At 37.4% G+C, this 13675-nt stretch overlaps 1 protein-coding gene across 1 annotated transcript in view; it reads right to left on the reverse strand.

Annotated features, from left to right (window-relative positions):
• Positions 1–8963: 8963 nt before the first annotated feature.
• The window catches only part of LOC124717375 (zinc finger protein 501-like), a 442600-nt gene continuing 437888 nt past the window's right edge, over positions 8964–13675 (reverse strand). Inside the window, exon 8 of the mRNA XM_047244212.1 lies at positions 8964–11723. Within this exon, the coding sequence (XP_047100168.1) occupies positions 10637–11723 (1087 nt within the window). The 3' untranslated portion in view covers positions 8964–10636. The remainder of the gene's footprint in view (positions 11724–13675) is intronic.

Consider the following 13675-nt stretch of genomic DNA (forward strand, 5'->3'; position numbering starts at 1 on the left):
GAAGTGCAATTGTTCATACTCGTCTAGCAGACCTAAACTTTATAGCAGATTCAACTATAGAATAGAGAAATGAAATTCTGAAATAGGAAAAATGTTCTAAAAATTAAAATATAAGATACCATAACTTGAACTCTAGTAAATATACTTAATATGTAGAATTAAAGAGGTCTAATATGTCAGCCATAAGACATACATATTGGTAAAAATCTGGTCTCTGTCAAATGACCAGTATTGAATTAAACAGTATTGAATTTGAAGAAACATTTCAGATAATCAGTACTTAATTGTTGTTATTGTATAAGCATTAGTGGATCCAAAAACTGTTCAAATACTTGAAAATAATTTTGAAAGTAATCTGCACTAACTGTGATAAAGAACAAAATTGAAAAATACATACAGGACGAACAGTTGGTGAAAGACATACATGCTGATTTTCACAAAATATAGAGTTGAAAAAGTACCCTGACGTCCTTCACCTCTTCAGGTAACCGAATTTTTCGATTCCACTTGAGTATTTTATGTCCATTTTTAGTTTAGTTTATTCCATATGAATTCATGTGCATGATTTTCCAATTTGTTTGATTGCTTTGAATGATCTTATCTTTATTACCTTATTTTAGTTTGTACCCACAAAAAACGCGCTAATTCCCAACGTTGCCCCGTTAACTTAATTTCATTAGCTGACTGAAATAATTTGCATGTTTTTTACGTTTCTTTTCGACCATGATGGTCCATCTTGTGGTCGCCATCTTGAAGGATGTCATCGGCCTGTTATTAAATATTGTGCATGTTTGTCTCATTAACTCAGGTAAACTATGCTCTTTACTCAAATTATGATGCCATGGGTCAAAGCAGATGGGTGAAATCGGACGTTGCTCTATTCCCGACTTTGGCTAATGATGTAACAACAAGTACATAAATTTTACACAAACGTGTTTTAAAACGGCGACCATTGACGTTACCCATTCCCATGGCACCGAAATATAAACTTCAAACAGCTGCAGACTGTTAATAATAAATATTGAAGCTCATTGGACAAACACAGGAAATTGGGGATCTGGCCATGACCAAACTACAACAAGAACTGCAGAATCACAACTACAAAATATACGAAACGAAACAAGCGAGGATGTGTGACGCAATGTTTGGTTTCAAAGACGCTTAAAAGACAAAATTAACACGTATCGAAAACAACACTTGGCCAAAATAAATTAGTTTAAAAAACTGATACTAATACAAAGAGCAACAATGCAGGAGCAGAATGAAGAGACACAAAAGTTACTAATACAGATATCCAAAAATCAGTGCCACTGACGAAATATTTGATGTAGAAATTATTGTTTGATCTATACAGTTCAGCAATGGAGAAGCTAAAAACGCAAATCACTACAGAAAGTCAAAGGGCGATAGAAATACCGAAAAATAGCGATAAATAATGATATGCGGTATCAAAAACATCGATTGAGCTGCGTAGCCCTAGTTAGAACGCCGATACTTCTACAATATGCTAAAAACGGAGAGCTAAACATAGCACAATAGGAGATACTAAAACACAAAAATTACGAAAAACCAATACAAAAGTCCAAAAATCGATAGCAGTACAAGAAGTGAAAAAGTGATATCAGCACAATAACTAAAAGTCGCGACAATCAACGAAACATGGTATCGAAATAAAACAAGTGATTGACATGTTAACATCATTATTACACGCAAACTGTGCCTCAATCATTCAAAGCAAGTAGCATGTCAGGCAAAAATTGTATATTTGGAAAGACTATGTATCTTAAATATTTCCTAGTTTATGTAAATTGTAATAACCACTCAGGCTCACTGCTACGACAAGCAGAGATACTGCATTATCTCTGACTGACGAATGACATCAGTCACCACTACGTCACGGTTCAAAGCATACGGGCAGTATCAAAGGCTCAAGTTCATCTACCTCGCTTATTGGCAAAAAAACTGAATATCTGACTAGATTATCAATAAATGTGCGAAATACACGGATTTTGCACTTGTCTAAGTTGCACCGTCTGCATAAGCATGCCAAACGTAGGTTCTGAGGCGCCACATCGGCCTCCTCAAAGCAGCGAAACTCATGGATCACTATCACAGGAAGTCTTTCACTTGAGATGATTAACAACTCAGTTATCACTTTAGCATTAGTTTATTAATTGTTATTTTCTCCTTATGGCGACAAACGAAAGCTTGTGAGGTGAATAGTCGCTAAGCTTTTTACATATTAATGTTATTCCTTTTCTCGCTTGCTCAATATCTGACGTAAATTTTGATTGGCATATCTGTTTTCGATCTCTGATTCTGTTCCTAAATGTGCAGTTTCATTTGTAGGCCATGTCTTTAGGTCATTTGTTCAGGTTACATGTTAAAAAAATGTAACGACCCCTGCAGAATCTTATAGAAGGTGCGAGTGGAGTGGTAATGTTAAAGTAATTTCTTTAATATTTTAGAACCCCTGTTTATCGCTTTATGTGTGCAATGAAAGTCTTACAACTATCACACAAGAAAAGAAACTTTATTAAGTTTTTTACCCTCAGACATGAAACATTGAAAGTATTTATACATTTTCTTTTATAGCCTGGTCATTCAACATTGACTTTACAGTAACAATGAGTAGTATTAAAGAGAAATTGGCATTTATCATTAACAATGCACAATGTTTACCAGTGGGCAATGTGCCAATGGACAAATGATGTATGATTTCATTGGTAAATTTGACAAACATAAACCCTTTGTCAAGAATTTTGAGAATTTCCAACTCTTCTTAGTGTCAAATACATGTGAAGTGCAATATAACAGAGTAATGAGTTGGATGCCAAGAAATAAAAGCTGAACCAACCTTTCTGATATATGATAAAGTACACTCGCAAAGACTTTTCATGTTCACCTCATTTATGATCTAAGCGGAGGAAAAGGCAGATTTCTACAAAATTACAGTGCTCCTCGTTCTGCGAAACAAAAAAGACGATTTAAAAGTAATTTACACTGATAATAATGTACCACAACCAACACCCACTGCTGGGACTTCTTGATAGAAAAGATGGCTAAATTAAATTGAATTCAAAGTGTGATTACAAGCAACCTTCTAACTCCAATCGTCACTGAAGGATTTCTTCTGTGTTTTCTGTCTTCACTTCAGGATTGCACTATGCTATTTTGCAGGATATGTAGCCTAACTGCTAATTCACTGATATATGATACAAGTGTACAGCATACTAGGTTTGTGCAGTTTTTTAACTTGTGTTGTTAACCTTCAAGAATTTCCATTTCCTTTATGTGTACTTATACCAAATAAATGTTTATATGAAACAGAGAATGAGGAAGAAAGGATAGGGATGGGTGGGACTTCGTGACCTCCAACCACACAGGTCATTATGGTAATGTGATGGCGGACATTGAAATTTCTGGTGGGCCAGGGTTCAAACCCAGATTTACCACTTCTCACAAACAGCTGCCCAGCCACTAAAATATGTAAATAAATATTTGGTATGTAATTATTGTTTGCCACTGAGACAATCTCTTTTTACATTGAGTACTCAAGTAGTATGGGAGAGCATTGTAACTTCAAGAAAAGAACACATGATATTTCGTGTCCTGTGATTCACTCTAATGACAACTTTTAGATTCACATGAATTAAGGCACGCTATTGATTGCCAGGACAATAAATAAAAAGAAAGGAATGTTTGATAGCAAAAACCTTGTAAAGGACGCATCAGAATCGGGAAAAATATTTCATTTGAAATATTTGGTATCAGCTACACAAAATAATACACATTTTGTTGGAAGTTTGACCTGGACATAACGACACCTCTGTCTTTGTGAAGAACAACGAAAAGACTGTTGATACGATTTGGCTACCAATGTGATTGAAGCTCTCCATAAATAGTTTTTCGGCGATGGAAAACATTTTTCAGGAAACTGTTGGGCAATTTAATATACGATAGCTGTTTGTCATTTCAGATTTATCTACGGAACGGTATTCTTAAACTTTAGTCATTTGTGCGTTAGCATTTTCTGGCATCATGTTTTACGAATTTGATAAACTACACCTGAACAATGGCATCCACCCTCAACCTGTCTAAAATAACTGATCATTACTGTGAAATACGTGAAAGCATTATTTTTTTTAGAATCAGATGTGCCTGGTATTAGGAAAAATTAACAGACAATTCGAATTTTTTGAATTAAGAAGTTGTTAGTAAAATACCCATAATTCAAAAATTATCATAAGAACTATGCTACAGGAATTGTTGTAAAATGGTGTATGTGTAAAAAATATTTAATTGTCATACATTAAAGTCTCGATTGCTAGAAGTAATTTAAAATGGCCTTAATTTTTGTCCTCTGCTAGTCACCTTTGTAAGCGTTATACCTGAAACTTTTTAGCTGTCAATGTGACGTGCAAATTATTTAGAACAGTTAGAGAAGATTTGGACAAACAACTGAGAAGAAGTCCATAAGGTTAAGGTCTAGGAGATAAAAGTAGATTTACGTTTTGTCTTTGTTGGGTATAAGTATAGCATAATGTATAGCATAGGCGAGATGAACTGTCGTGGGGCAGCAGGGCACTTTAAAGGAAAGAAAGGGGTAATGGGTATCCCTGTCTTGAGGTTAGGTGTGTCAGGAGGCAAGATAGTACACACGATAGCCATGCTCCTGATTGTCACCACAGAAGAAGCAAGGATCGATGGAGAAAAGGTCTATATTTCAGTTTCCTTTTCAGTAGCAGGGAAGCAGTGATGGATCCAATGTTACATAGTCCACATACATCTTGCTAAGCGACAGTACTGAAGAAGTATTTCGGTGTAAAAGTGCAGCACTCTTTGTCAACTGCAGAGGACAAAATAAGGCACGTGGATAGGAAGATGTGGCATTGCAGAAGTGCTACAGAGGCGAGGTTACAGTCTGTCTTAACGGGGTAGTGAGGGAAGGTCACATCTCATGTGCAGTGAAGTTACTGCAGGGTCAGAAAACAGAAAAATATTGCACAAAAGAAGTGGTTATGCCTGAATTACAGTTTCAGCAGGCAGCACATTGGTTGAAGCCTACCTTCTATAAAGTACTTGTAGCAGTCAGTTGTTTCTAACAGGGGAAGCACATGGCAGCAAAAAGGTTTTAGCTACACAGGAGTGGATTATTAATAAATGGGACATTGTGTGACACAGTGGAGTCACCTTTCCGTCTACCTGCCACAGTTTCAGGAATAACCCTGCTGAGTATTTCACAGCTTCAACTGTATCTATGGAGGGATAACAGACATCAACTGGACTATGTTGTACCACATTTAGTACCCAAGTAACCTCAGTCGTTAGACAGGCTCATTAAAGGACAGGAGGGCGAGTCTCTGTGGAGGCGCTGATGCAGCATGTTGACCAGGACAAGGAGAACTAGTACCAAAGAGGAAGAAATTATACCATGTATAACACCAATACTTACTCGACTCAACTTAGCTCTTGTTTATATGCACCACTCTAGTTTTTCATAAGGATAATCTAGGCTAAGGCGACCCAAGGGACCAGATCTTGTTAAAGAGGAGAGCAACTTAGCCCAGTGGCCATACTTGGTATGAAACACATTCTAATGGAAGTAGACTGCAGCTGCGCCAGCTGCAGCCAAGCACCAGAGACACTGTGGAAGTGTTAAGCATATATGTTACAAGGCAGAGCAAAATCCAAGCAAGCTCAGCATGAAAGCATATAAATACCTAGTTATGTTGTACTACAGTGACATGTGTTACTATCACAGCTCTGGAAGCACAGAGCTGTGACGCATGGGCACTGTCCAGAATGCTACTTGTGGTTCACAATTCGACTCTGTGACAGGGCAGTCCACCCTGAAACCACAGAAGGCAGAGCCACCCCGACTTAAGGCCAGTGCCAGCTCTGAGAAGCAACTTGCTGGCCATCATCACAGGGCAGTGGGGTCATGGCCATTATGCTTGCAGGATAGCAAGGTCATTATGCTTGCGGGAAAGCACTGAATGTGTGAGTTGCTCCAACACACTCGTGGCAATAAGGGCTGCACGGGCCAAAATCATCACTGACAGGGGCAGATGTAGCCCACACTGCTGCTCAGCTGATGCCCTGCTCTGTCAGGATTTCTGGATGACACACATTGACACAGGAACCCACTGGACGCCTGAGACATGCTGCTGTTGTCTGTGCTGAACCATGATGGATAGCCATTATAAAGATATTTCGGTACTTTAAGCTGTTTGTCTGGCACTGTACCATGTCTTCTTACACCCCTGTGGCTCCAGACCACTTCACAATCGAAGAACGATCATGGTAAGATTTTTGTTCTCATCTTCAATACAGAACTGTCAGTATATTTTTTGCTACACATATGGCCACTCCGTTGTCCACCAATTTAAGTGCACAATATAGCCAATTTTAGCAGTTTTTAAATCTATGCTGTTTATACTACTAGTACTGTCTACTTTCTTAATTTTCTAAGCATACCAAACAAATATCCAGTTTACAATGATTGTTTCCCAACTAAGATAAATTATATTTACTTAGAGATCTCAAATACCTCATGACCTGGAGATCCTTCTGGTTCCCATACACACTGCCACAAATCAACCATTTCATTATCTGCCAAACATATGGTTAAAGACCAATGAGAAATTACCACTCCCACACTGTTAGTGTTTTCCCAATATTTCCTTAACATTAGCTAACAGATAAAATATTCTATGGAAAACATCGACCATTAGACGAAGATCTTGGCACTAATCTAAACTCACAATCCTTATTCCAATATTTTGTGACATTTGCTGACTTAGTACAAAAACAGTCATTTAAAACCACGAAATCAAGTGACATATTTGTAATCTTACTTCTTAATTGATAGGTCTTAAGGGCCCATTTCCATTGCAGGAAATGTGCGTCAAAAGCAGCTGATCAGAAATTCACGATTTGTCAGATTGGTGCTTTCTACACCACCCTAGCTGCATTAGCAGGCTTCACAAAGTTGAGTCTATGAGACAACACATACAGATAATATGACTACTGAAACAAGGAAATGCATTATTCTTTTATCACTGATAAAAATGAACATGCCTGTTTGTCAGAAATTAATATTGCTCTTCAACTATCTTATCAATATGAGCTGTGAAATTCTACCTCAATCAAAATAATTCAGTTACTGAAAATTCAATATGGTCGAAAGCGATATTGTCGAATCAAGTTTGTCACATATGAGCCTCCTCAATTCTGGATACATTCACACACAGAACCTACCTAATGTGTAGTATTGGGTTACTTAGCAGGATGGTACCAGTCTAATAATTTTACTGTGCACTTTTTCAACGTATATAGGATATTCTGTAACATGAAATTAACATATTGCACACAGAAACAATGCAGAAGACGAAAGTAAGGCATGATTCTTATGTTACCAGTCAGAAGCATCGTCTTCAATTGACATATGAAGTAGAGATATACGAAAGCGGTGGACATACTAAGATGTGAGGTCAACTATGGCCATTCTCTGACAGGTTGTTGCCATGGTAATTCATATGTCTCTATTACTTTCTTGATCTGATCCAGAAGAACATTGTGTTGTAATTTATGCACAGGTATATCTATTCCTAAAGTGTATAACTAACGAGATAGCGCTTCAGTGAGCTGTGATACATAAATTATACTCATGATTACTGGCTTTCGGTTCATCTTTGCCACTTAAGGAAGAAATTATTTCTTTTACTTAAAACAAAATTTCTTCATAAAATGGATGTTACACTATTATAAAATGAATTATTAGTTTGATATATAATAAATCGACAATATTAATAACAAAATTTGTATTTTTATTCCATTGATAAGTGATACTTGTGATGCTTCATCATTGCATTAGTCCACAATTATACATCATTCAATAACATTTATGCTACTTTATGTTGAATGGTCTGCCCTATGCAAATGATTAATGTGGACCTTGTCGAAAAACATAGCACATTTTTTTGGGAAATTGCTGATTTTGAATGACAGGATTTGTTTAGACATTTCTTCCATGTAACGCAAAAAAAAAAAAATGCCAACGTTACTGAATTTTTAAGTGTACAGTTCATGAAAGATAAAATGTTCCCAAAGACATGCAGGTAGGATTAATGTGTAGTCTGCAAATTCGGAGTATGACTTCTTCATACAATACTCCATTACAGTGTGAATGATACATTTATTTAGTATGTTAGATTCTTCAAAGTATCTGATGTTCATAGTTGCAAGACGAAACGGAAGTTGATTTTTTCAGTTATGAACAATTACGTGAAACATCACACTAATTTGTAGCCCACAAATGATGTTTTCTCCTTTTGAATGTATTGTGCAATAAGGGAATTTTGTGGATGAAGTGTCATGATGGAATGTTACTTGTGGTCACACAATTTGTTGATCAGCATTTTGAATTTGGAGTTTCCTGATACCAGTGAGGAAATATAAGCATGTAACGAGTCACTGTGAGCCAGTGGAACCAATTTCTCTTACTGTTAGTGGCTGCACACATAATCAGCGACTGACATCTACAAACATGATACCACTTTCTCAGATACTTGCTTTTAATGGTGGAAGAGTCTAAGCTCAACACGTTCATAGATTATCCCACTGTGCAATAAGGGTTTTCTTAAGGAGAAATAAAACTACAGTGAAGTGTTTATGTACCTTAGATGAAGGAGGCATACAGTCAATGACATCCAGGAGAGCAAACTTGACTGACATGCATAAACAATAATATATATATATATATATATATATATATATATATATATATATAAAGTGATTATTAAATAATGAAAAACCCAGAACGTAATTTAACAATATTATGAGAAGGAAAGTTGCTACTCACCATATAGCTGAGATGCTGAGTCGCAATAAGCACAACAAAAAGTTTTGTTATGCCTATCTTCAACTCAGTGTCTCCACTATATGGTGAGTTGCAAGTTTCCTTGTCATAATATTGTAAAAGGAATTATTGATTTTCTTTGATAATAAATTCTGTAATGCCTGATATGCAACAGCCTTTTTGTTGTTGTCTATGTAATCTAATGCCACATGCTATCAGTATTGTGGTGAAATGATCCTCAAACAACATTTTTGACTGAAAGAAAACCACACTGGCAGTTGTCACTGACTTTTCTTGTAAATTTCGCTGCTACTATCAATTAAAAATGATGTATCTCCTATGTAGAAGTCTAAAGTACTACAGTCTTTCACTAACCTTGGCACAACAGACTGGGCAACTGCCTGAAAAGTTGTCATTTATGTCTAACAATAATTATTTGATAACAATGTGAAGATCATTGTGTTGGGTCACACTACTAGAACCATATGCTAGTGGTCAGATCAACAATTGTTCACAATTGCATGAGTGAAAGTGGCTCGTTGTCATCAGATTCTGGAAGGACTCTGTGGCTACTTGTAGGAATGCTGACAGATATATCTCCTTGCATATACTCAGTACCGTAATGCCAGATAGTATTTGAAAATATCTCATGTTATTTTACTTAAAGATTGTGTATTGTCAATATCACCAAGCACTAGAGAATATCTGACCAGAGCGATTTAAGCTTGATCTGGATGTTGGGAAAGTCAGAGTAAATTGTAAACTGACACACACTGAATAAATCTGAAATTTCAGAGTTCACATAACAGTACAGATTTGGATACATATTGCTTCCTCCAACTTAACATATCATAATGGCCTGAGTTATCCAGTTACTGAAATAGCAGTATATACAACTGTCTCTTTCCACATAGAAAAGAATGAGATTATTTCACCAAGCTTGAATTCAATCAGAAGCTTTCATACGCATTTGACAAGCATATGAAAATGACTGTAATAAGTAAATTTGACGAAAATGCAGGGCTATTTTTATTATTTCAGCAATCTTCTGAAACACCTCAAACATCCCTGTCATACATTCAAGTGACACATCAATCATGATTACAGGACAGTGTTGAAATATTATCCCCTAAGACCTCTTTCTTGTCAGACTTGTGTCTGACAGCAAAAAAGTCATGGTGATTTTATGTAGATTTTAAAGTGACTGCTGCTCTCAAATGTCCTGTGAAACAAATTGCTGCAATATGATGATTTTACAATGAAAGCTCTAATGACTAGATAGCTTAGTTCCTGATGACTCTTCCTGATTGTGTGGCAGTGGTCCATGAAACTTTCTCATTCCCAATGTTTCGTCCACAGCAGTACTTGACATCTTCAGATGTGCTGCTGGTTAAACTGAGTCTTAATTTTGGTTGGCAAGATTCGCTACAACTGGACAAAATGTTAGGATTTGAAAAGTTTCATGGACCACTGCCATACAACGTGGAACACTCACCAACAACTAATAAGCTGATTTTCCTGTATGAACACCCTACATACATGGTTATTTGAAGGTGTACCATTCTGTGCCAATAACTTGTCATGAACGCCACAGTTCTACGGGTGTTAATCAGCGATTCATGCCAGGTGTTGTGCCTCATCCCTCCGACACCTGTATAACTTGCCACACATGCCACATCTGAAGTATTAGTTGCCAGTGTGTATATGTAAATGCTCCTTCAGGAGACTGATGCCCTTGAATCTCTTATGGCAAACACTACAGCTATATGGGCATTAATGACTGTGCTTCTCTGAATGCCTCTTCAGGCAGCTTCTGTGTGTGAATGTCTTGCTGCAAATGCCACAGCTGTATGGGTGCTCGCCAGTGTGCAGCCGAAAATGTTGCTTCAGAGTGCTACGGAGTGTGAAAGTCTTTTTGCAAATGTTACAGCTGTACGGGCGCTCCCCAGTGTGCAACACTATATGCTGATTCAGTGTACTACTTTGTGTGAACGTCTTGTTACAAACGTCACAGCTGTATGGGCGCTCACCTGTGTGCAATAATGAGTGATGCTTGAGTGTGCTACTTTGTGCAAATGTCTTATTGCAAACGCTACAGACGTATGGGCGCTCACCAGTGTGCACACTCATATGCCTTCTCAGGTCACCATCTTTCCTGAATGATTTGCTGCACACGTTACAAGTGAAGGGACGCTCGCCTGTGTGCACCCGTAAATGATCCTTCAGGATGCTGCTGGTTGTGAATCGCTTGTGGCACAAATCGCAGCTGTGGGGACTATCGTTAGCATGCAGCAGTGAATGCTGCTTCAGGTGAGTACTTTGTGTGAATGTCTTTTTGCAAATGTCACAGCTGAACGGGCGCTCGCCAGTGTGCAGCAATGAATGGTGCTTCAGTGTGCTACTTTGTGAAAACGTCTTCTTGCAAATGCTACATATGTATGGTCGTTCACCAGTGTGCACAGTCATATGTCTCCTCAGGTCACTATCCTTACTGAATGATTTGCCACACACACCACAATTGCAGGGACGGTCACCTGTGTGAACACGTACGTGATCCTTCAGAATGCTGCTTCTCTTGAATCTCTTGTGACACAAGTCACAGCTGTATGGGCGCTCACCAGTGTGCAGGCGGAAGTGTGTCTTTAAAGAGTTACTCCTTGTGAATGTCTTGTGACACACATTACAGGAATGCGGAAATTCATGACTGTCCACGTGGTTTTGATCTTTTGGGTGCTGCCGCTGTGGGAACGTCTTTTTGCAGATAGCACCCTTGCCTGCTGCTCCAGGCAGGGTAACTTTGGTAACCAAACTGCCACTGGCACCAGTGCCTTTGTTGCCCTCCACGCCAACGGGGACAGTACTGCACAAAAAGTGGAAAAACAGTGTAAGAAAATTTTGTCTAACAGTACAATTATGGAAATGAACAAGAATTTTAACATATGGTAGAATCCGAAATGCCCCGCAACATCTCAACGAATGCAATAAATCTGGCAAAGTCTACAAACTAGGGTGTAAATGAGGAACACACCAGCTCGATATCACAGAACATTTCTGCATTGAAGAGGCTGTTACAAGTCTTGAAGTCGCATGAAGCATGATTCTATGGTAACAAGAGATTGCAAATTGGTCGGTTTATCTCTGATTTTGATGTTCTAAAATTCATTGATATTGTTTTGTTAATCCATTTATTCAGTTGTCATTAGAACAACTTCATAATTAAAAACATTGAATAACATATTACACTTCACTTTTCATATGCAACATATATTGGAATGATGTGTTCCCTTTGACAACAGTAGTTATGATCTGAAAATGCTATTGTTAAGCTTAAAACCAATTCACGACCTAAATTAATGTGGTAGAAAACCCCGAGGTGATTTTAATATATAACTGGTACTGTCATTGCAAAATGTAACAGCACAGAAAACTACGTGAATAAATGTCACTGCCACATATACAAAATTCTCTGGGTGGGGTTAGAAAAGACAAATGGATACCGCATGCATTTATCTTCAAACATCCCCATTGTTGAAACACACTAATGTCTTTGTACATGTTAAGGTACCGTTGTCATGGCCAGCTTTCCATAGAAAAATCACCAATGAGTGACTTTTCTTAGACTACTACAGGAGATACTGACTCAGTCGGGCAACAGTTAATAAAACTTTTACAGACTAAGAAAGGGCGGTGTAGTTCTTGCAGGAAAACAGTATTTAAATAAAGAAGGATGTACAGAGAAAGATTTATCAGAGATTTGTTTGAAATTTTGCACATGCATTCGTCTTACTGTGAGGAACACTGACAGCTACATCAGTCTCACCTGAAGTTTCATAAGTTTCAAGAAAATTAAGTTAGACATTTCTTGCCTCATTTACAATCTAATTACAATTTAATTGTTGACTGACAGATACATTTACTCATACAGAATGGCTCAATACCTAAATTATAAAATTAGGACTTGTACAGCTAAAATTCTGATTATACTACTACAGACAGTTCTGATTAAATTTTAAGATAGCATGTTTATTAGTTTTCGGTTCCTACAGGAAAATAGCGCAGTATAACGCGGATCATTCACTAGTGCACTTTATTCTGACACTGCTTCCTTCTATCAAATCTAAATTCACCTAAATTCCATACCCCAATCAATTATTTCAGCAAAGTACCTACTAATCCACTACTATCGAAGAATTAACAGAATTGAAACTAAATCAAACAGTCATTACAGGCAGTCTTCCAGCTCAGCCCACACATTGCGATTGTTACTATGCTCTTTTGTAGTGTACATGGCTTCAATATGTTCGCTTATGTGTGATCCAAGTACAGAACATAGTACGCTTTTCTTTAACTGTTTCTCTTTCTCGAATCTGAGTTGAAAATTTGTCCATTATCTTTCAGTTTTCCCTATTTATAACTATGCCAAATAAATTAATAACTTGTAATTACTGTTTCTCAACGACATATGTTGTATGTGCATAGAGCATTTAAATAGTGTGTGATCAGTTTCTTCTGGTATCCCACAGTCATAACTATAAATCAAACTCTCACCAGTATGAAAAGGTTATGAGGGGTTGCATCTGCAAGCAGTGAAAAAGTTTTTTATTCCTCTCGTCCACGAAAAGTCTCTATTTTGTTATAGCTTAGATGTAGAGGAACACATGGTGTGTGCTTTACACTCTTGACGATATTCCCACGGTTGGAGTCAGACCTCTCCAGTTACACTTCAGAGTCCTAGTTTACTAAGTACTTGCAGATGTACCTCTTCTTTTACCAATTATTTCATGATTGCTGCTCATTTTCTAGGTCGTCTAA

The sequence above is a fragment of the Schistocerca piceifrons genome, chromosome 9 (assembly GCF_021461385.2).
Source record: "Schistocerca piceifrons isolate TAMUIC-IGC-003096 chromosome 9, iqSchPice1.1, whole genome shotgun sequence".
Taxonomy (NCBI): Eukaryota; Metazoa; Arthropoda; class Insecta; order Orthoptera; family Acrididae; genus Schistocerca; species Schistocerca piceifrons.